This window comes from Dunckerocampus dactyliophorus, chromosome 1 (genome assembly GCF_027744805.1).
Source record: "Dunckerocampus dactyliophorus isolate RoL2022-P2 chromosome 1, RoL_Ddac_1.1, whole genome shotgun sequence".
In the NCBI taxonomy this organism is placed as follows: Eukaryota; Metazoa; Chordata; class Actinopteri; order Syngnathiformes; family Syngnathidae; genus Dunckerocampus; species Dunckerocampus dactyliophorus.
Window position 1 is genome coordinate 41,544,143 of NC_072819.1, and position 21,259 is coordinate 41,565,401.

The 21,259-nt window shown below is 42.0% G+C and overlaps 1 protein-coding gene across 7 annotated transcripts in view; it reads right to left on the reverse strand.

Annotated features, from left to right (window-relative positions):
• Nucleotides 1-21,259, reverse strand: part of dlgap4a (discs, large (Drosophila) homolog-associated protein 4a) — a 106,697-nt gene that overhangs the window by 2,215 nt on the left and 83,223 nt on the right. For 3 of the 7 annotated variants that reach the window (XM_054797993.1, XM_054798004.1, XM_054797988.1), the window contains 10 exons: nucleotides 16,888-18,135; nucleotides 16,411-16,646; nucleotides 16,051-16,128; nucleotides 15,366-15,513; nucleotides 13,609-13,849; nucleotides 3,149-3,564; nucleotides 2,949-3,046; nucleotides 2,141-2,568; nucleotides 672-763; nucleotides 24-173 (listed from right to left, as the gene is read on the reverse strand). In XM_054797993.1, coding sequence (XP_054653968.1) covers nucleotides 24-173; nucleotides 672-763; nucleotides 2,141-2,568; nucleotides 2,949-3,046; nucleotides 3,149-3,564; nucleotides 13,609-13,849; nucleotides 15,366-15,513; nucleotides 16,051-16,128; nucleotides 16,411-16,646; nucleotides 16,888-18,066 — 3,066 coding nt within the window. In that variant the 5' untranslated portion in view covers nucleotides 18,067-18,135. The remainder of the gene's footprint in view (nucleotides 1-23; nucleotides 174-671; nucleotides 764-2,140; nucleotides 2,569-2,948; nucleotides 3,047-3,148; nucleotides 3,565-13,608; nucleotides 13,850-15,365; nucleotides 15,514-16,050; nucleotides 16,129-16,410; nucleotides 16,647-16,887; nucleotides 18,136-21,259) is intronic. The other 4 variants (XM_054798023.1, XM_054798033.1, XM_054798013.1 and 1 more) reach the window with 4 other exon arrangements.

The following is a 21,259-nucleotide window of genomic DNA, read 5'->3' on the forward strand; positions in this document are numbered from 1 at the left end:
GCAAATCTGCCAGCATGAGTCACCTTTTCTGATTTCTCAGGAAGTTGCCATTTGTTGGCTTTTAGTTGGTAGAGCTCATCAAACTTCAGACTGATGTCTTCTATTGAGAGCTGAAGCAGATCCCAGAACCCTGCAAGGTCCTGTGCTGTTGGCCGCGGGTTGGCATTGGCGTTCTGATGGGTGATACAAAAGAACGGATTTATTGTAAAATTATACTGGGATCCATTCAAGACTGCATTTGAGATGACAACCACAATGTCGATCATAAAACATCCAATCGTTCTCACGCATTCCGAAATAAAATGTGCTATTCATGTGGCACAGTAGTTGCTCAATTTAGTAAGTAAGGTAAATTTTGCTTTCCGTTTCAATCATTTGACAACAAAATAAGTTATCATAAATCAAGAAGATGGTGTATCCAGGATAAAAACTGCTAACAAATCCTAAAATTTGGAAAAACGTGACTCATTGTACCAACCCTGAATGGGAGAATCCAAAAGACTTATTTTTAGCCTATGTTGAGGTCTCCACTAGCCTACTGCTATAAAACAAATATGAATGTGAATATAATCCACTGTGGCAGATGAATATTTATAAATCCAATGTATCCCTTTGGAACACTTCAGTAGCCAACATCATCATGGGACATAGGGGAAGTAAGAGCTTCTCACCAGGTTTTCATTACAGAGCCCCCTGAACTGCTCAAACTTCTGCGATATGAGGAGCTGGGCACTGCCTACAGCACTGCGGATCGTCCCCAACACTACAAAATCAGGCAAAGAAGCAATCAAGGCAAACAATGACAGATATTTAAATAAAACAAAGGGCAAAACAAAACAAAAATGAAAGGGCTTAAATTATTTTCCCTGCTGCTCAAGTGCAAAAGAGCGCATAAAGAGTTAACGAGTTGCATGAAGACACAGGAGGTAGTGACCACACATGAAATATTCTTGTTTAGTAATGAAATACTTGAGCGCTTAACATTCTGTGACATCAAGACATTAACTGAGTCTCAGGGAAGATGACAAATTACTCTCAATTACATTATTTTCCACCAAATGTTGGCATTTAAATGGAAATTCATGATTCAGCTCTGTGGCGAGCTGAGAGGTTTGATAATCTGATGGAGCCTCTTAAGTGAGTCGGCTCACCGCTCATTCATATTTCAAGAACTGCAGTGATAGATCTGCCAAAAAGCCCAAGTTGTAGTCTGGAAGATGGGAAGGCAAAGTGGTTTATGCATAAGCTTACTCCAGTTAATGGGTGACGTCATTGAGAGACAACAGGAGTAATAAGTAGTGTCTTGTGTACTTTTAACAGTACAGTAATTCCTCGTTTATTGCGGTTAATCTGTAAGCGATAAGTGAATTTCTGCAAAGTACGACTCCTGATTTATAAAATCAGAAAAGTCATTTAAGACATAAATAAGACTCAAGTCTTCCGGATGCGTGGACCTGAAGTGATGAGGATTTGGAGTTGAGTTTTAGCTGGAGTAAGTACGACAAAACAGTAATCTGTGTTATTATTGTGATTATGATATTATTGTTGCTATATCGTTACTGTGCCTATTGTGAGATCATTCAAACCAACAATAAAAGCTTGTCATTAGCAAGCAAGTCTGGTGCGTGTTACTAGTGACACCTAGTGGTAGTTAACATCTTGTATTGCCTTACCAGGGGTGTCAAACTCATGCCATGGAGGGCCGAGACACTGCAGGTTTTCTTTCCAGCCAGTCACTAAAGCAGGTGATTTTAATGATCAACACCTTCAGTTTGAGGGAAGGAGCTCATCAATTAAATCACCTGCTGAAGAAACTGGTTGGAGAGAAAACCTGCAGCGTCTCGGCCCTCCAGGGCACGAGTTTGACACATGTGCCTTAAACTGTATTTGCATTTTAGTTCATTTAGAAAATACTTGAAATTGCTTAATTTGGGCTAAGAATATGTACAATTTGCTTAAATATGAATTTCTTTCACTAATAGGCCATAGTCAACCACGAAACAGCAATATTTTGAAAAAAAAAATCAATAGTGTGAGGGAGTGATGTTCAACCCGCATCGTCGCAAGGGATAACTAATGTCTTAAATCCCATCTGCCAACAAATACAATAAGTAATAGTGACCTGATGAAATGCGCTTACCTTCCTCTGAAAGCTTATTGTCTTTGGTGTCCTGCTCCATTTGTTGACACCAGCCCTCCATGCGGCCTGTTTCTGCCTGAAGCAACTTCAGAAACCAGTTACCATCTCTGAGGCAAGCTGGCGTGCTGGCTTGTGCAGAGTCTCCTTGGGCGTTGCAGTTTCCGGTCTCCAGGCTTGGATCTGGCGGTGGCAGGGAGGAAGGGTCTAAAGCCGGGTCCAGCCTCTCTGGAGGCAAGGTGGATGTTCTGGATGGAGTTGAGGTGTGTTTAAGAGACAGCTGCTCAATGGCTATGTCCTGTCGGTTGGAATTCGTGGCTTTAGGGCTGGTGCAGTTGGCTTTGCCATTTTCTGTGGGTGCGGCTTCGTGGTGCTCCTGAGGCTCGGTCTCTGTGTTTTGTCTGGAGGCCATGCTGCTGTCCCGACTGAGACTGCAGAGACAAGCACAAACATCAGCAGATGCATTACATGCAGCTGGTTCCAAAGATAATTTGGTAATTTGGGGCGGGAACAAGTGGGTTGTGAAATGTGATTAAGGGTAACGGCGGTATGCCAAGAAAGCTTAACTGGCCGGTTTGTCACAAATTTCAGTCTGCCATAGTCAAAACGACAGCAGACAGGCATCAATCACAGCTTGGCTTCTGTACTTTAGTCAACAGCTGAGTGACCTTACGACACTGCAGCAGTAAGAGCCACAAAATGGCACAGAGTGTACAGACTTGCTATGTTCAAGATGTGTATTCATAAGTGGATGTATTTTATGAAGACATTTAACTTCCTACCCTTCTGATCACTGTTAATATATACTTACGGCCTGCCGTTCTCCACTTGAACTCCAATTGACTGGAATCTCAGGGGGGCTGTCAATGGTAACAGTTCCTCTCTTGGGACAGGCTGAAGGCAATCCACCTGATAATTACAAACAACAAAAAAATTCAACGTCTGAAAGTAACCGCGTAGCAGTCAAACTGGAATTGCATCCAGTACAACCAATAAGTCAACACATCTGACCTGAATTCCAATGGAGGATAGTTTTCTTTTGGGTGCAGTGGGGGGCTGCTCCAGAGCAATGCAAGTGTTTAGGGTGTCATTTTGGGGTTGGGTAGATGTGGAAGCGGTGGTGGTAGAGGAAGTTGTGGTAGGAGGAAGTTCTCGAGGAGCTGGAACAGGGGGTGCAGAGGGGGCAGGGGTTGCAGAGGGGACAGTCACTGTAGGCTGGTTCCTCTTGGCCAAACCGCCAGTGCGGATGCTACAGAGACTCTCAGAGGAATTGCTGCGTCCTGACTGGCTGTTGGCTTCACTGCTGTGGTCCCGTTGGTCAAGGTATGTGTCCTGGGCGGACTCTGTGCTGCTCTGAAGCGTCACTGAGATGAGGGGTTTGGAAGTGGTGCGGGGTGGGACAGGAGGTGGAGCCTTCCTACTGCTGACTGCAGATGGGTAAAGAAGATGACAAAAAAAAAAAAAAAAAAAAAAAAAGAGAGCTTAGATTACTTTACTCTTCAGTAACCAACAACAAGTGGAAATGCTCACACCTTCAAAATACCTAAATTACAAATGTGACCTATCTGAAGGAGAGAACTTGTACTTCTTGCTGCTTCTGTCCAGCTGTGGTAAGACCTACTGCTATTTGTCTTGTCAACAGGCTGTGGGCTGTGTTCCACTGACGTCAGTCTGGCACTGGGGATTGTCCTTTGCATGCCACTCCTTTACACTTCATTGCTCATGGGACAACTTGGCTGTCTGTGCTCAAAGTCCTTCTCAAATGATCTGTCCAGGGACCAATACGTTCCAGTTTAGATTTTTCCCCATAAGCAAAACAGTTTTGATTAATTAGGCAGGTGAAATGGTTATGAGAACTCCTGGTACTCTTTGGACAAAATAACAGAATGCTTGTTGCAGAATGCCTTGTTCGTTCCATCAAAAACAGCAATGATTCATGTCTTAGCCACTGATGTTATTCCAAAAATACAAACCGCTTCTAACAAAACTACACAAAGTGTGCTGGTACAGCCTCAAGAAAATTGTGCTCATGTGATTTAAACAGCTGGCAGATAATACAAGCTACAGTTTAATCATAATTTAGTACTTATTTAACCTCTTAGCATTCTGGGATCTTTTGGGATAAAACACCTCCAAAAACGTTGTAGCCAAAGTAAATGTAAAGCGGTCATTGAACCATTTGGAGTATACAGTCATCCCTGGTTTATAGTGGTTAATTGGTTCCAGACCAGACAACAAAAAGTGAATTTCCGCGAAGTAGGCTTGAATATTAATAAATGAGATATTTTCATAGAGCATGGAAAAAAAAAACATTCTAAAAATTATTAGAACCCTGTAAACATAAAATAGCAGCCCTATATACCCCTAATATAATAACATACCTAATATACTTGTACTACCCAATATACTGCAGTAGACATGACAAGCAATACAATATAATAATTCACCGTTTGGGAAAGTTCCTTGTTGTTGTAGTATCTCAAACGTAATGTGATCATGTTGTGCAAACGTAATCCCATAGCTCATGGCATTGCAAAAAAAAATAAAAAAATACTGTATACAGAGCTAACTCGGTAACCTCCAATTGATTTACCCTAGACACAGGAATGGGTTTGAAACCGAGTGAGGAATAGGTGTCATATACACGTTCTCGGTTTCAATCTAAATGGCAGTTCAACACCCTGTAATTGTGAAGGCATTGCTTCTCTGCCATCAACCAATATGGAGCGACACCAAGGCCATCATTAAACTATACAAACATTCCTGTAGAATTCACATACAGGACATATGCATATTGTGCAGCTACTAATGATTGTGCACAGATTGAAGAACTTTATGAACCCAACTTTATCTGTTAACAAATGGGCACAATGTTAAAAATAAGGCTAAAAATGTATGAATGTAATGCACTGTTTGATGGATTAATATCTTGCTCACTTCCAACGCCACTGTTTACAACAAGCTAGATCATATCTATGACAACACTAGATGCCCAATGCTGTCAAATGAAATTGATCACCACAACCCCTTTGTGCGGTATTATGAGTATAATGGATGCCTGTGTGTCACCCCCACTCTTAGTCTGAGCCTGAATTTGTGCAACAGACCTAAAGCCTTCTACACATTCAAAAATCCATCAGTCCATAGTCCAAAGTATTGGAACACACAGGCTGAACGCATGAAACATGTATATATCCTGCAACGGAGCATGGAATTACAGAAACTTAAGAGATGGAAAAAGTCGAAGTAAGAAGTGAAATAGTCATTTACCTTCAACAACATATCGGGCAATGAAATACAGTGAAACCTCGTTTAGCATATGCCTGGGTTAACACGTTATTCAGTTAACGTCGAAAATGTACGCCAAGCTCCTGGCGTAAATTGGTTTGCGTACATTTTACGTTTATGGTGCATGTGTTATGTTAATCCGTGATTGCAACCCTGTTCTTAATGCATTTTTTATCTCAAAACGTCCTTATTAGAAGCTTGCCAATACATGGAAACAGGAAACAGAAACCAGCTCCGTCGCTCCTCTAATGTCATCAGCGGTTGACTCTGTAGTTCTTTCCCAACTAAAAGTTACACCACAAGTCTCAAAAAGGTTGACACAAAACACACGTTTATAGTTTTACATGCATAAAACAATTCTAATTATATATAAAATGACAAATGAAAAGAGATAAATGAACATTTAAGGTTCCTTTGACCTTCACCAAAGATAAGACAAAGACACCATGTAGCAGCGAGGTGTTTTCTTACTAGTCATTTCTTGAATTCAATAGTGTTTTTTTATTATGCATTACCGAACTGGAAAGCAGAAGTGACACTTTAAGTAAAAAATTGTTTAAAGTAAGAATCTCCACAGAAACATTGAAAATTCTTATCAGGTAGCACCAAATCCATCTGTGGCGGTCAAATTTAATTAGTGGCGTGCCGCTACAATTATATGACCGCAACACTGACCTGATTGCGGTACGCCTTGTCAATGTGTGAAACAAACACGTACAAGTTACACCACCACGCTTTGCTGGTTCTTTGTAAAACGCAGAGGAGGCTCAGCTGAAACCTGAGTGGATATGATTATTTAGTTTAGAAGAGTACTCTTGCTTTTGTGCTCATAACATATCCAAAAGTGTGTGTCCTAGTTAGGGATTTGACAAGTGTAGTTACCGCTGAGCTGAGTCATTTTAAATCACTCAGGAGACACCGTGCTCTCACTAGGAGCCCTGCTACTGCTACCTGGAAGTCCTGCCATGAAGCCCCCTCCATCAGACAATGTACTCTCACATGGAAAATCTCCTTAAAGAAGGCATCTCATCCTCTGTATGTTTCACATGTGATATATGTACCTTTGAAAAAGTAAGTAAAATAAGTTTGTCTAAATTAAGGTGATTTTATGGTTGTTTTTTCAGATCATATAGCCAATAGCAGGGGTGTAGCCAGGAACTCTGGGCCCCTCCCCTTTTAAAATGTTATTGATTTTTTTTTTTAAATAAATTCCCTACTTACCCCAGGGGGGCCTTGGAATTGTCCTAACGTCCCTCCCTATATGGCACCCCTAGCCACTGACACTCAAATAAATTGAAACATTTACAGCAGGGGTGTCAAACTCGTGCCATGGAGGGCCGAGACACTGCAGGTTTTCTTTCCAGCCAGTCACTAAAGCAGGTGATTTTAACGATCAACACCTCCTTCAATCTGAGGTGAGGAGCTCATAAATTAAGTCACCTGCTGGAGAAACTGGCTGGAAAGAAAACCTGCAGTGTCTCAGCCCTCCATGGCACGAGTTTGACACCCCTGATTTACAGTTAATCCATGTGGTCAGTATGCGGTGTCGGACGATCTCACTCATGGATGATTGGTCTCGGAATCAATGGCATAAAACCCCGATAGGATCTTCCTAAGTAATAGGGACGTCCCAATCAAATTTTTTTTTTATTTTTGTTAAATAACACGCTTCTATTAAACATGAATTTGTAGAATTGAATATGGTTATGAAAATAGCTTTTCAAAGCATTAAAAATAATGCAACTAAATTATAACTGAATTTATTTTTTGTTACACAGCATGACCAACAATATTGTGTGGCTTTTGTACCACACTTCTGAGTCAGGTCCCTAATCCAGTAAAAGACAAAATTGCAAAAAATGGGCGTACAAAATACTTTTAGGGTAGGATTAATCCTTTGACATGGTTGTAGATCAATTTGTGGTGTGATTTACAGTATGACTTTTTTTTTTTTTTAAACGAACTGTGTTCAGCGCAATAGTAATTTATTGACGGTCCCTAGTATAAACAACCAGCGGTTAGAGCAGCATTTCCTGTGCGAGCAGGGGCTGAGCCAGAAATTTTTCATTGGGGTGGCCAATGTGAGACCGTTACTCACAAAGGGGTGGCAATAAGTTAATGCCTGAAATGCCTAGATGGCCAGTGGGGTGGCCATGGCCATCGGCAGCTGGTCCCGAGTCCAAAGATCGGATCAGGACATCACTACTAAGTACGATTGTAAGCCTCACTACCTGACAGCCAGTTCCTTTTAGCTCACTGGCTAACGAAGCTGCGTTTAACTCCCCATTTAGTGAACTTAGGTGGTCACTGTTTCGAGCCCGGCATGTGCAGGCCTGGACTGCAGAGATGACCACTGTTACACATTTGCAGGCCTATTTTGCAATAAATTACATTGGAACCTTGGTTAGCATTATAATTCATTCCAGAAGGTCCAACTAACCTAAAAGGATGTTAACCGAATAAATTTTTCCATAAGAAATAATGTAAATCCAATTAAATCAGTTCCAGAAAGACATGACTGTTCCCAAAGATACAATGTTGCGAGATCACCCACCACTACCTTCATGTTGTCATTCATGTCTTCAGTGAAGATAAAAGGAACCCTAAGTGTTCATTTATCCCTTTCGTTCATCATTTATATGTACTTACATGCATTGCAAATTGTTTTCTGCATGTAAAACTATATGTAAACTATAAAAACGTGTTTAGTGTTAACATTTGAGTCAGCTGCTGATGTCATCATAGACGGGGCGAGGTACGGTAGCGTACGCTAACTGAGGTTCCACTGTACTACTTCTCAGAAAATACTGAGTGCTTGTTTTGAAAAGGTCTTTCAACATTTGTTGTTTGCTAATTTTTCACCACATATCAAGCATCCAGGTATGCCAGCGTCGATGGTAAAGAACCTGTACAAGCAGAATTAAACTATTTTCTTTCAAATGTTTCTTTTTTGGAGATATAGTCCAGCTTAGGTTACTGCGGGGTGGGAAGGACGTCACACACCTGCTGCCCCCCCTCGCTTTCCCTTCCCAGTCAGAATTCAGCCATGATGCAATCATGGCCTTGGAGACGGTCGGATATTTTAAACTCTTTTCAAAAATGCGCATTTTCACTACTTGGGTATTAGGGAAAAAAATGTTTTGAGGTCTGCGAAGGGAGCCACAACAAGGAGGTTGAAAAGCCACATGCGGCTCCGGAGCTGTGAGTTGCCGACCCCGGTCTAGGCCATAACAGATTAATTAAAACAACAACTTCAGATTAATCGACTAAGAAAATAATTGCTGGTGGCAGCCCTAGTATCATCTAAATTATGGAATTAATTCACAATATGTATGCCATCATGTCACCATATAATTTCAAGGTAAGGTAATGTAGCTCATATAAAAAGGGTTGGAGAAGGATAAGTAGAGGGCTGGTCATTCAAGTTGTCAATATTTCCAGATGTTTTCAGGATGCATCGCCCTCTGTGTGGTCTCACACAAACATCCTACCTGCACTAGCAAGCACCTTAGAAAACTTTATTAAAAAAACAAAAAAACAAACCAACTAATAAAACCTTTTTTTTTATTGTTACATTGATCTTATAAACACAAACTTAAAAAAAAAAAAAAATAGTGGCAACATTCTTAGAAACAATATTGCTCCATACTTGACTTTCCATTCTCCATTCTTTTTCAGACCTGGAAATTTATAAAATCAAACTCCATACTTTTCTATTCTTGCGTAGGAACCCCGCATGTACACACAAGCATTGTATTCCAATGTAGTGTGAAACTCTCAGGCTACGAGCCAAGCATTGTATTAAAAAAGGTGATAAAAAGATATAAGGTCAGCAGCCCTATAGTAAAATAACATGGCAAGCTTTCAACTGTGCACTGAAAGGCCAACATTTTGCTGAGCAGAGCATCTGACAAATAGATAACATGCAAAAGCAATAATTCGCTCAGGACAAGTAGATGCAAAGTTAAATCAGCATACACTGGACATACACAAGAAAAAAAAACAGTCAGCATTGAAACTCTTTTTCTATGGAGACAGAGCTGGAGACTCTGTGCTTATCCTGTTTAAACCTGTTGAACTGGATGCAACTGCCTAATCAGATCATGTAAATATATCAAGTTCAGGACGTGAAACTGGGATGCTCCTCGCACCTGTGCATCTCAAGTGTTATTTACATACTGCATGGTAATAATAGGTGACTGTGAGCTCTTTGATTGTTCCAATGTGAATAACCCCAGGCAAAAAGGTAAGGGCTGACTGGTGATTGTCAGCTTCTATTGTATAGATGTTTGCAAAAAATTCCACACACATAATTGCTTTTGCGCTTACTGTGAAACTACGGATGCTTCTCCCATTCAATCGAAAGATGACCTCATCAATGAGCGAGAGGAAGTGTGTGCAATAGTGTAGAGGATGACTCATTGTCTATCCATGGTGATAGAGACACACCATACCCTGGGATAAATACCACTGGTTAAATGAGCACACCTTGTTGGGACTATGAAGCTGAAAAACTAACAGGGTGGAGGAAAAACGCATGATAAACAATCATTTCAGTAAGCATGCTATTGTCACATTCCTGTTGCGTACACATCCCTAGCTGTCAGATGTGCTTTTTACTTCACTGGGGAATTTAAAGTGCACAAACTACAGAGCACTAACCTTCCGTATAACAAGAGCAGGAAGCTAATCAATTATTAATTCCACCTTAAGATCTTAACGTGTGGCTGCTGAACACTGAATAAAAATGCCACATTGAAGTGGAAGCGAAACAAAATCAAAAACACGTTCAGACATTGATTAGATGAATTAGAAGTAATCATTTAGTTTCGAGGATTACAAGAAAAGAGCCGTGTAACAATAACACGTTACTTGTACCGAAAATAACACGTTTTAAAGCTAAGTGGGACTTTTTCAGAACAAATCTTGGTACGTGTTCAACCCAGACTGAAATACCATCTACTTACTGACGCTCTTCGATCACTGAAATAATGAAGAATTAACGAATATACCTACACTGTTATTCTGGTTCGATCTATTATGACTATGTGGCGTTTATGACAAATATCTACAAAGACTGACTAACCGAAGGAGCCCTATGCTACCGAGTTCTTAGTTTACTCCACGGTCTTTCACGCCCGTTATCTGTTAGCTTATGCTGTGCTAGCTAGTCCGCTACCGTCACGGTGTGCTGCTACCACGCAGGACATTTAAAGCTAAGCGACTGCCAGAGGCATCATATATCCGTGATAGCATACCTATCGGAGTGGCGGCTTACGTCACGTTCACGCCAAGAGCGGCGAGATAGCTGCCAGCATCCCCTTCTTCCTTTCTTCACCCACGCTAGGCTAGCTACGTCAAACCGACATTACCATTAATGTTAAGTTAGCTTGCTTTTGCTAACATATGCAGGCTATCAAACCGTCCGCATGGGATCATCGAGTGAGAAAAGCGCGATGACCGGACTTACTGTATTGTCTGCGGTTCGAAAGTCCTTATTGTGTCTCCAGTCTTGAAATAGAGAGAGGAGGCGATGCAGACTAGACAGGGAAACCAACGCTGCCATAAGATACACAACGCTGCTGTGAAAGAAGCTTGTAGTTCACGCCCTTCGAAGCGGATTGGATTTCGCAATTTATACTATTTCACGAACAGCTATTGGCCAGTTTTGTTATCGATGTCACCGATGAAGACAGCCATTGGATCAAATGTCAACGCGGTGCCACCACCGTGATAAGTGTCCCGCGGAAAAAGCGTCACAAACTTCACCCACAGTCAATGTTGACCGCCATATACAGGTATCTACCGCTGTTAATTACCGCCTGTTTTTAGTAAAAGCAATTATCTATTGACACGACGAGGCGGAGCAGGTTCTGTGAAAAGCACTGTTAACGTACCACCAAAATAAACATCTCCTAGTAACAAAAACAGCGACGTGCAAGACGCTCAAATTGGCTTCTGATTCGCCAGTTTCCGATTCCGCACTTAAGGGGAAATTTAAGGTGGAATTGACGTAATGAGCAATGCGATGGTTTGTCCTTATGGTCTGTTTTTTGTGACACTTTATCTGACACTCACTATTGTAATTCTGAAACTTTATTTGATTTGTAAAAATGCAATAAAGGTACATTTATACGGGTTTTTTTTTAGCACCTAGTCCATATTAGACCATATCCCCTTTAAAAACAGCTAGGTTTAGACTTTTCAAATCTGAATTGGATTAATCTACGGGCCCCAAAGATTCATAAAAACACAGTTTGTGATTTGTGAAACCTTTATTCTTTTTATGAAAATCCAATAAAGGTACATTTATATATGTTTTCAGCCTTTAAACCTGTTAGACCAGGCCCACTTTTAAAACCACTAGGCCTGTCTTTTCAAATCATAAAAAAACGGTTTGTGATTTGTGAAATTTGTATTCTCTTTGTGAAAATACAATAAAGGCACATTTCTCTATGTTTTCAAACTCTAGTCCATATTACACCTGGTCCACTTTGAAAACCACTACGGCAGACCAGATTTTAAAAGTCTAGGCCTAATGGTTTTCAAAGTGGACCAGGTCTAATATGGACTAGAATGTGGCCTTTATTGCATTTTCACAAATAGAAAAAAGGTTTCACAAGAGCAATAGTGGGTGTCAGGCAAAGGTAATGTCTTACCGAAAATGTTTTCACATCGAGAAGTGTCGCAAAAAACAGACAATCAGTGGACAAACAGTCACACTGCATATTAGGGTAACACCTTAAATCGAGGCTGGTGAATCGGAAGCTAACTTCAGTGTCGTGCAACATGCTGCACTGTTGTGAAGCTAATATTGGATCAGAATTTATCGTGATACAGTGTACATATCTTATCACATTCTTACAGCAATTGATGCTGACCTGCTAACTGGCATGTGTCAAAATATTTACTATTAGACTGCATTAGGCCTATATAGTGCATGTGGAATCCCTCTTAACTTCACAAGTATTTTCCTGACTGCTTATAAGTGTTACAGAATGTACTTTAGTAGGGAGGCGCAGATTTTCCTCTCCCCGGCCACTTCGTCCAGCTCCTCCCGGCAGATCCCCAGGCGTTCCCAGGCCAGTTGGGAGACATGGTCTCTCCAACGTGTCCTGGGTCTTCCCCGAGGCCTTCTACCGGTCGGACTTGCCCTGAACACCTCCCCAGGGAGCCGTCCGGGAGGCATCCTGACCAGATGCCCAAGCCACCTCACTGTGGCTCCTCTCAATGCGGAGGAGTAGCGGTTCTACTCCGAGTCTCTCCCGGATGACAGTGCTTCTCACCTTATCTCAAAGGGAGAGAACTCATCTCGGCCGCTTTTACCCGCGACCAGATCGACCAGTAAATCGAGAGCTTTGCCTTTCGGCTTAGCTCTCTCTTCACCACAACAGGCCGATGTATCAGTCCGCATCACTGCAGATGCCGCACCAATTCGCTTGTCGATCTCAGGTTCCATCCTTCCCTCACTCATGACCAAGACCCCGAGGTACCTAAACTCCTCCACTTGGGGCAGGATCTCATCCCCCACCCGGAGATGGCACTCCACCCTTTTCCGGGCGAGAACCATGGACTCGAACTTGAAGGTGCTGATTCTCATCCCGGCCGCACTCACACTTATACGGATGAGAAATATAGTGTAATCCCATATTTCTCACACAGTCAGGAGATCTGGAAGACCTGGGTTTGAATCTCCGTTGGGCATCTCTGTGTGGAGTTTGCATGTTCTCTCCATGTTTTTCCCACATTCCAAAAACATGCATGTTAGGTTAATTGGCGACTCTAAATTGTCCATAGGTATGAATGTGAGTGTGAATGGTTGTTTGTCTATATGTGCCCTGCGATTGACTGGTGAGCAGTCCGGGATGTACCCCGGTTCTTGCCCGAAGTCAGTCCAGCATACCCCCACGACTCTAGTGAGGATAAGCAGCATAGAAGATGGATAGATGGACAGATGCTGTAAAGACAGCTATACAGTACTTTTAAATTGAATCAGTTAAATGTTTGAAAGGCCCAAATTCAAACTTCTAAATGTTTTGTAAACTTTGAGTTAAAATTATTAATTAAACCATGAGAGTGGTTTAATTGTAAACAATGGTCCAAGAAGATACATTATTGATTTTTTTAATACTGAATGTCCTCTTCCTCAGCTCTCTACCAAGTTTGTGCCAAACAGTACTCACTTGTGTTGGAGCTGTAGCTTTTGGTGGTGGGCGGTGGTGAGTCTGAATCCACAGAACCTGTATCTTCATCCTGGGAACAGCCTGCCTGGATGGCCCTCAGGTAACTGTGGCTACGTGACCTGAAGCAGGTAGGTGCAGGAAGGTCCAGAGCCTCCACTGCCTGTGATTCGCCCTCACAGTGCGGAACGGAGTGCCCAAAGCCACGGCCACATACCTGAAAGATCGTGTGCAGACTCACACGCTAAGGGCAGAAGGTAGACTGAGAAACATGCATTCAGTGGCTACACCTTCAGATGCATGCTGCACGGGTTTCAGGAATGCATTAAGATGCGCGTATCGCGATAATGTCAGTCAGTGTGAAATACTGATTGTACTGAGTTTCTGGGTTAGGGTTGCTGAGAGGGTAGTTGATTAAAAATAGCAATATTTTTGCATCACCAAGTGAGCAACTCAAAATAGTTGTCTTTGAGCTCTGAAGTGGTTGATCAAGCATTTAAAAAGGAGCAATGCACTTCAGGATCCAGAATTGCTGTATTATCTATCACCTTGAAAGACAAGAAGTAAACAGTAAAACTTTGTTGATTACGGGCATGATGGGCTGTTTTAAAAGTGGTCACATTAGTCACATTCTCACTAATATGATCTCACAACAATTTAGTGATGAAATGATATACAAATGTCTGCATTTCTACCACAAAACACTCACAGTGGACATAATGGGCATATTAGACAATGTTCTTGCTTGAAAATGCTAGGATTTGTCTTAATTTCAAAGTGACAACTGTCAGATGAGGATCATAGTAAACCCCAAATATGCTACATTTGTACTAATTTCCACAAAATATATAACAGTTGGCATACAGGTATTATGTTCCATACAGACCCAATAATGTTTGCCTCCATCCATTAGCTCCCACAAACATTATATAAATGTCATTGATATTGAGATACCCTAGAGTCGACTATTCTGACCACACCATTTCCCAATAAGAGTGAATGGTCCTGTTTTTTACAACAATCACGTCATTATTGCATACTGTATCCGGTCATATTCAATCTGAAAAAGCCAGATTCAAACATCTTAAAGGAAAACTGCACTTTTTTCCGGAATTTTGCCCATGATCTACAATCCTTATGTGAGACCTGGACACATGTCTTTCCCTTTTGTGTGTGTTCTAGATCGTGAAAAATTGCTAGCACGAGGCAGGTAACAATGCACGTAATGGGATTCACCTATTCCGTCTATAAAGCCTTCTAAAAAAAAAAAACCCTACAAAACCTCCAACAATGCTCTATTTACATAACGTAACCTGCATATTAACCAAGCTACAGCAACATTGTTATTGTAGGAGATAACACAGAGGAACTAATTTTCTGGCATAGTGACACAGCGCTTCACTCACAGCGTCTCAGGCCACTGCCGAGAGGTGCAGCCATCCCGTCAGTCGTCATCCCAGCGAAAGCGGACATTGTAAGTGACATGAATAAAGACTCACACAAAAACTGGGAGGTCAACCTGTCAGTGTATATATCACAGGACATGTACACTTCATCTTGTGAGTCATAAGGTACTTTTAGTTACTTTTTATGCGTCACTACTACCATAGTCTCTTGCAGTGACGTTCATACGAATCTGAAAATGTTTATTTCAACAGAATTTTATATGGAAACATTTTATGCTGTAGAAATGCTGGATGCTTGTAAGTTCGGTAGATATAATGTCAGTCACTAGCAGGAAATACAGCATAGACATATACCTGAGCGGTGGATCCTCTGGCCAAGGTGCTGGGGCACTGGCTGAAATCATTGTGTCTCTGGTGTGATTGTGTCTCCACTGGGCTCACCAGGCAGTCTAAGTTGTCCAGGCTACGATTTGTGGACAGCTCTTTGAGGGAGGGAAGGCAGCTGTGGAAATGCGTGCAATAATTAGCTTTGAAGAGCTCATCCAGACTGCAGTGCAGAGAAGACTGTCTTTTATATCCAGGAGAAACTTGAAATCCTACTCCAAAGTTCCCCATGGGTATTTTTAGATTAAATACCAGTGAGATGTGTGAACAGTGAAGCTTGGTTTTAAAAGTAGCAGCACAGAGGAAACATTGATTTATGAGGAAAATCACTTCATACGATTGTCCACAATTGACTTTGTCATTGCTCTTAAACATTTCTGGCAAGTGTCCCCTGTTCTGGTCTGCACTGTTGGCACCTGGTGTTAGTGAAGATTGGTGTGCTCCAAACAGTGGGGGACTGGAGTGGTTAACATGAACGCTTTACATGTTAAGAAATTAGGGCTGGAGAAAGAAGGAAAAATTAATTTTTCAAAAGGAAGGCAGAGAAGAAAACACTGGGAAGGTTGAAAGAAATCCGGTGGGTATTGGGAGTGGGACAAGTGAGGTGGGGGGGTGGTTCACTGGCCATTACAACCTGCCTATGGATGTCACTGACCTGAGATGCTGCATAGAGCATGCACTCTGTAGTGGAGACCAAAGAAAATCCTCCCGCATGAGAGCGTAGCAACGAGGCCTGTCGGCGTGGATGAGACACATGGCACATGGCATGGCAAATATTCACCTCTACTTATGTTTTTTCCCGCAACTCTCCTCTGACCGACAGCATAATATGAACACTTTTTTTTCCAACATGCTGCTGTACAGCCACTTTATCATTTATGGCTACATGCTGCCCTCTGCTGTCTTGCTTTGGGAACGTGAGGAAACATATCAGACCACCTTGTGTAACAATTTTCTGTTGTAAAAAGATAAAAGAGCACAACTATGAATATGATCACTGTGCTAAGGGACTCACTTCCGTGGTGGTGGCAGAGGCTGCTGTTCGCTCAGGGATTGCTGTGTGGCCTTCAGATAACTTTGGCGACGGGCTGCAGATTTGGGGGACGGCTTCGGACTCCCCTCTGAGTCATCACTGTCCTCCGCGTCTCCCATTGCTTTCACATAGCTGCCACTGCGCATTCTTCGACAAGGGATTTCTGTTCCTTTGGCCCATCCATGACCCAAAGTGCCAGCCCAGTCCCCCAGTGGGACCTGAATTGTGGAAACACATGGTCTGACTTTTCAGTGTAATCCAGGTATACAGGCGATATTTATCCTTGCATGTTGCATAGTCTTCATGGTTTGATTTAAAAATATGAGTGCAAAGAAATGAACAATGAAACTGTGAGATAAGAGATAAAGGGGCGTATAAAAGTGTATGGTATAAACACAAATAACTCATAGTAATATGCATGCAAACTTAGAAAGAATGATGATGAGGATGAATACTCACTGGTACTCCTACCTGAAGAAACTGGTTTGTCAGATCCTGGTGGCATGACTTTGTTTTTAAAAGTGTCCTGTTGACCGTAGCAGAGCCTTTCTGTAACACTTGCCTGGCCTGATTGAGCGTGAGATTGGACCAGGAACCCCTCTTCACCTGTGTGTCGTCCTTGCTTCGAGTTCTTCCATCCTCTTCGGTGGATCCTACCTGTGTGACCGGACACCCTAGGAGCTTGAGGTCACTGCTGCTTTTCGAGGTTTTGAGAGAATGTGCAGAAATGGTGTTGTAGCCCTGTGGGATATGTCTGGTGTGGGCCTGGCTGTCTGATATCGCTCTACCAAGTGTCATCATGCACAATGGGTTGCGGTAACCAACAGCAATGGTGCCAGCTTTGGTAGCATCAATGTCAAGAGCATCATCTGAGCTCCACAGTCCTAATGCATTGGGCCTTGTTCTCTGTTTTGGTCCTTCAGTCTTAGCCCTATCTTTACTCTTGCTCCTGTGGGTTGGTCTACCACCATCCTCTGCGTTTGTGTTTCCTTTAATTGTAGAGTTTTCCAGCGATTGAGATTTGGCAAAGAGCTTCTGCACCGAATGCATCAAGTGGCGTATCCGTCCTGGACTCTCGCTGCGTTGTTTCGACATACGTCCTCTGTGAAACTGCAGAGTGCTGAAGCCATCCCGCTGCAGAGGCAGATGCCTCTCCAGTTGATCCAAAATGTTGGACGGTAACCGATTCATCTTGGCTGCTGCAGCAGAAGAAATAGTGGCTGAGCCACTCGTGATCATGGGAGCACCAGATAAACCCAAGCCCAGGCCCATACCCATAGACAATGAGGTGGATAGGGTACCTGCCCTGCTGCCCTGCCCGACTCCACCACTGCCCGCCATACACCCCTGGGGACAGTCCACCTGCTCCGTCTGGGAGGTGAAGTGGAGACGAGGGAAGGTGCTGCTGTTGGACATCTGGTTGAAAGGCAGCAGGCAGTCAGGGGTCAAGGTGGTTGGGCTAGTGGGAGGGCACTGGTGAAGGTGAGGATCCAGGGTACCATAGTTGTTTATGGTTGGACTCAACACAAAAGAGCAGTGGGGGTCAGAGGTCAAAGGGCAGAGAGGTTTCTGCGGACACACTGATGGTTCACATGAGTCCGACAGATGACGACTGCGGTTGGCTCCTAACCCTTTCATGGTGGCTGATAGGTTGTTCTTAGATCATGTCGCTAGTCAGTGCAGGACTAGAGACCCAAAGTGCTCATCCTGCAATTTGGGAAGACACAGAAAGTACATCTGTTATTGTGGGTTGTTTTTCATTAATACATTGTTGAGTGATTTTAAGTGATTCAATTTAACCTTTGGGGAATGTCAAGAACATACTTTGACATCGCATGAACAGAGCCTTATAATAATAACATAATCATAACAGTCATGATGATTAAAACATTGTTAAAGAGCCACACATATGAGCTCAGACACCTTAAAACACCACCAGGGGGAGCCCTAGTGGCCAGGTCGGTGTTTCGATGGAGGACCAACATCTAATGTACATTGATGTTAAAAGTTTAATTTATGGGGAACATGTGACTTTAAACATTGCTTACCATATTATTTTAATTGAATATTAAGTTGTCTTCTTTTAAGTGGCGCTTACAGACCTGATCAAAGATATCATTCTGTTACACAGCCTGAAGGCAGTCTACTGACAATGCACTGATTTTATGACTCATATGTAAATGACTGAATATTCAAGAAGTACTCTCTGCTTTATGACGGTAAAAGAACCCTCACTTCCACCAATAATTTTGGTGCCTTGCCATCTCTATTACATTTGATATGAGATTGTGTTCCTTTCCTTTTAAAGGAACTACAGTATGTCTAAATGTTATATAATGGAATAGTTCAGGTCATAGGATGTTTTCACCAGCAACGGCTACATCACAACAATATGCCATTTAACAATTTTAATGGTTGAATTTGACAATGCCAGTGGAGGTTTTGATGATGATGGAGTGATGACCTCAGACCACAGAGAGATGGCGGGTGGGTCAAGCGTTTTGACAAACTGACAATTATGGCCAAACCACACTCGTCAAATATTGAGTAACCATTTATGTATAGCTATTTTCTGACATGATATAGGTGCAATTTGTCTCAAAGGGTCTATTGCAACTGCAATATTCATCTACGTAAACATACACCCCTAACCAGAAGGTTACAAAGCAGGGCCGTTTCTAACTTTTTCGGGGGCCTTAGGCAAGAGGGGAACAAGAGAGAGTTGGGGGGCCCCTAGTTTGTCAGTCTACAATGAAGAGATGCCTAACCCTATAAGCTACGTATTACACTTCATGAGCAAAACAGGCTACACTTAAAATGAAACATCTTAAGTTGAGCCACTAAGCAAATTAAACTGATAAAAGCCTATTATACAAGACAACAACCCTCTTTATGTCAAAATGTTTACTTAAAATAAGAAAAGCATTGTGGCCCCCCGATGGCTTGGGGAATGTAGGCATTGACCTAGTCCGGCTATAGCAAGAAACGGCCCTGTTACAAAGTACAAGCAAAGAAAATCAGAAAGAAATGAAAAACAAAAGAGGCAAAATGCAGTGTCATGTCCTATCAAAGACCTTTGGATTTGCAAAGCTCTCGAGGAAGAGTCATATTTCATCTAGTTTATAAAGCCTCATTATTCACCCAGCAGATCCGAGCTGCATTCGACTCCCTCTAACAGATGCTGTGTGTATCACAGTGGAGTGAGTCACTGATCAGTCAATGGTAAAAGCCCTCTTTCCACTACAAGCATGAAATCTTGCATGGGAGCTGAATGGTAAGCGAGCACGTTTTCATGACATGTTGCTTTGCCACCTCTCTCTTTGCCACCGCTCTTTGACCTCCCCTTACAATCTCTCCTGTGCGGGAGCAGCCACTTATCTGAGTCAGTGTTCCTGGATGGGCACAGCAGTGTGCTGACAAATGCACCAGCATTTTCCAACATCGCCGCATGCTGTAACTCATCCGCCCCAGCTGACTATGTCCCCCGTGTGTTCACGTCCTGTAGGCGCCACTGCTCACACTGACACACACACAGAAACGTGCTAACCGTTCGCCCACCCGCCTACTGCACTGATGAACCCTTGTGAAGTGTTGAACATCACAGGGCCAAGATGAGAAGGAAATAACGTTCACTGTTGGTGGCATTTTGTCACCGCTCCCTAGCATTTCTGTGTGATGGACGACTGCATGATAACATGCAAAATAAATCCAGTAATTGCTTGTGTGTGTGCGAATGCTGCATGTATTATATAAACACACGCACACACACACAGGAAGCAATACCCGGCTGTTGGAATTTTCACTTTGCCTCAATCATTTTTAATTAGTTATGTGTATTTTGTAAGGGTCTCGTGTTGGGTGTTGTGTTGGGAGGTTCATGCGTAATGTAATTCAGTTTTTGTGTTTTATTATGTTTACAGTGTTTGAATGGGTTTTTTTAAAACAGTTTTAACTGTGTCTTATTGTGTTCAACATCAACCTGTCCAGTGACAACAGATGGAAATTAGCCTTTGGCTAGAAACTGACATACAGTATATACACATCATGTATATGTTCATCAATATGCACTGTCCCCATTTTAAACAAACAAATAAATAAATAAAATCTGAATGAGCCTTGCAGGTTCATGGAAAAACAGGAGTCACTTTCGGGTACATTTGCATGCATCATTACAAGTGGAACCACATTGACAGAAGTTCCAGTTGCACTGAAAACAAGTTATTTGTCTATCCTAGTCGCGCAAAGGTCATCTGTAGGTTAAATCCCCTGCAGACATTGAATATAATGGCGTGTGAAGGTGAACTAGAGAAACACCACAATAGCCATTAAACATTGTGGAAAATGAGATGTGACAAGAGAGGTTGAAATAGTCACTGTCGCATAGAAGACCATGCAAGCGGGGATGGTCTTTCCTTGCATAACATGATAATAACATGCATTAAGGCACTGTATGCAACTGGCTCAAAATTACATTTTTTTCAACCAAAAATACAAGCACACCACCATTTGTTATCAATAGTGGTTTAAAAGAAATTATTGTACAAAAAAAGTCAATATTTTTCACAATTATGAGCTAAACTATTTTTGAGCTAAACTATTATTGTCAACGATTAACCTTTTTTTTATCAGTTATTATGATATATTTATTATAATTTATTATGACTGTTATATCATTTATTTACAGTTATTAGAAACCTTTACTTCTATTGTGCCACATTGTTATACTGCCTTATCATTTTTCTATGTATTTAAAATTGGAAAAGAATACATTTGGAGTACAGGAAGTGAGCAAAGCTATTGTAATTGATGTGAAACAGAAAGAGGTAGGATT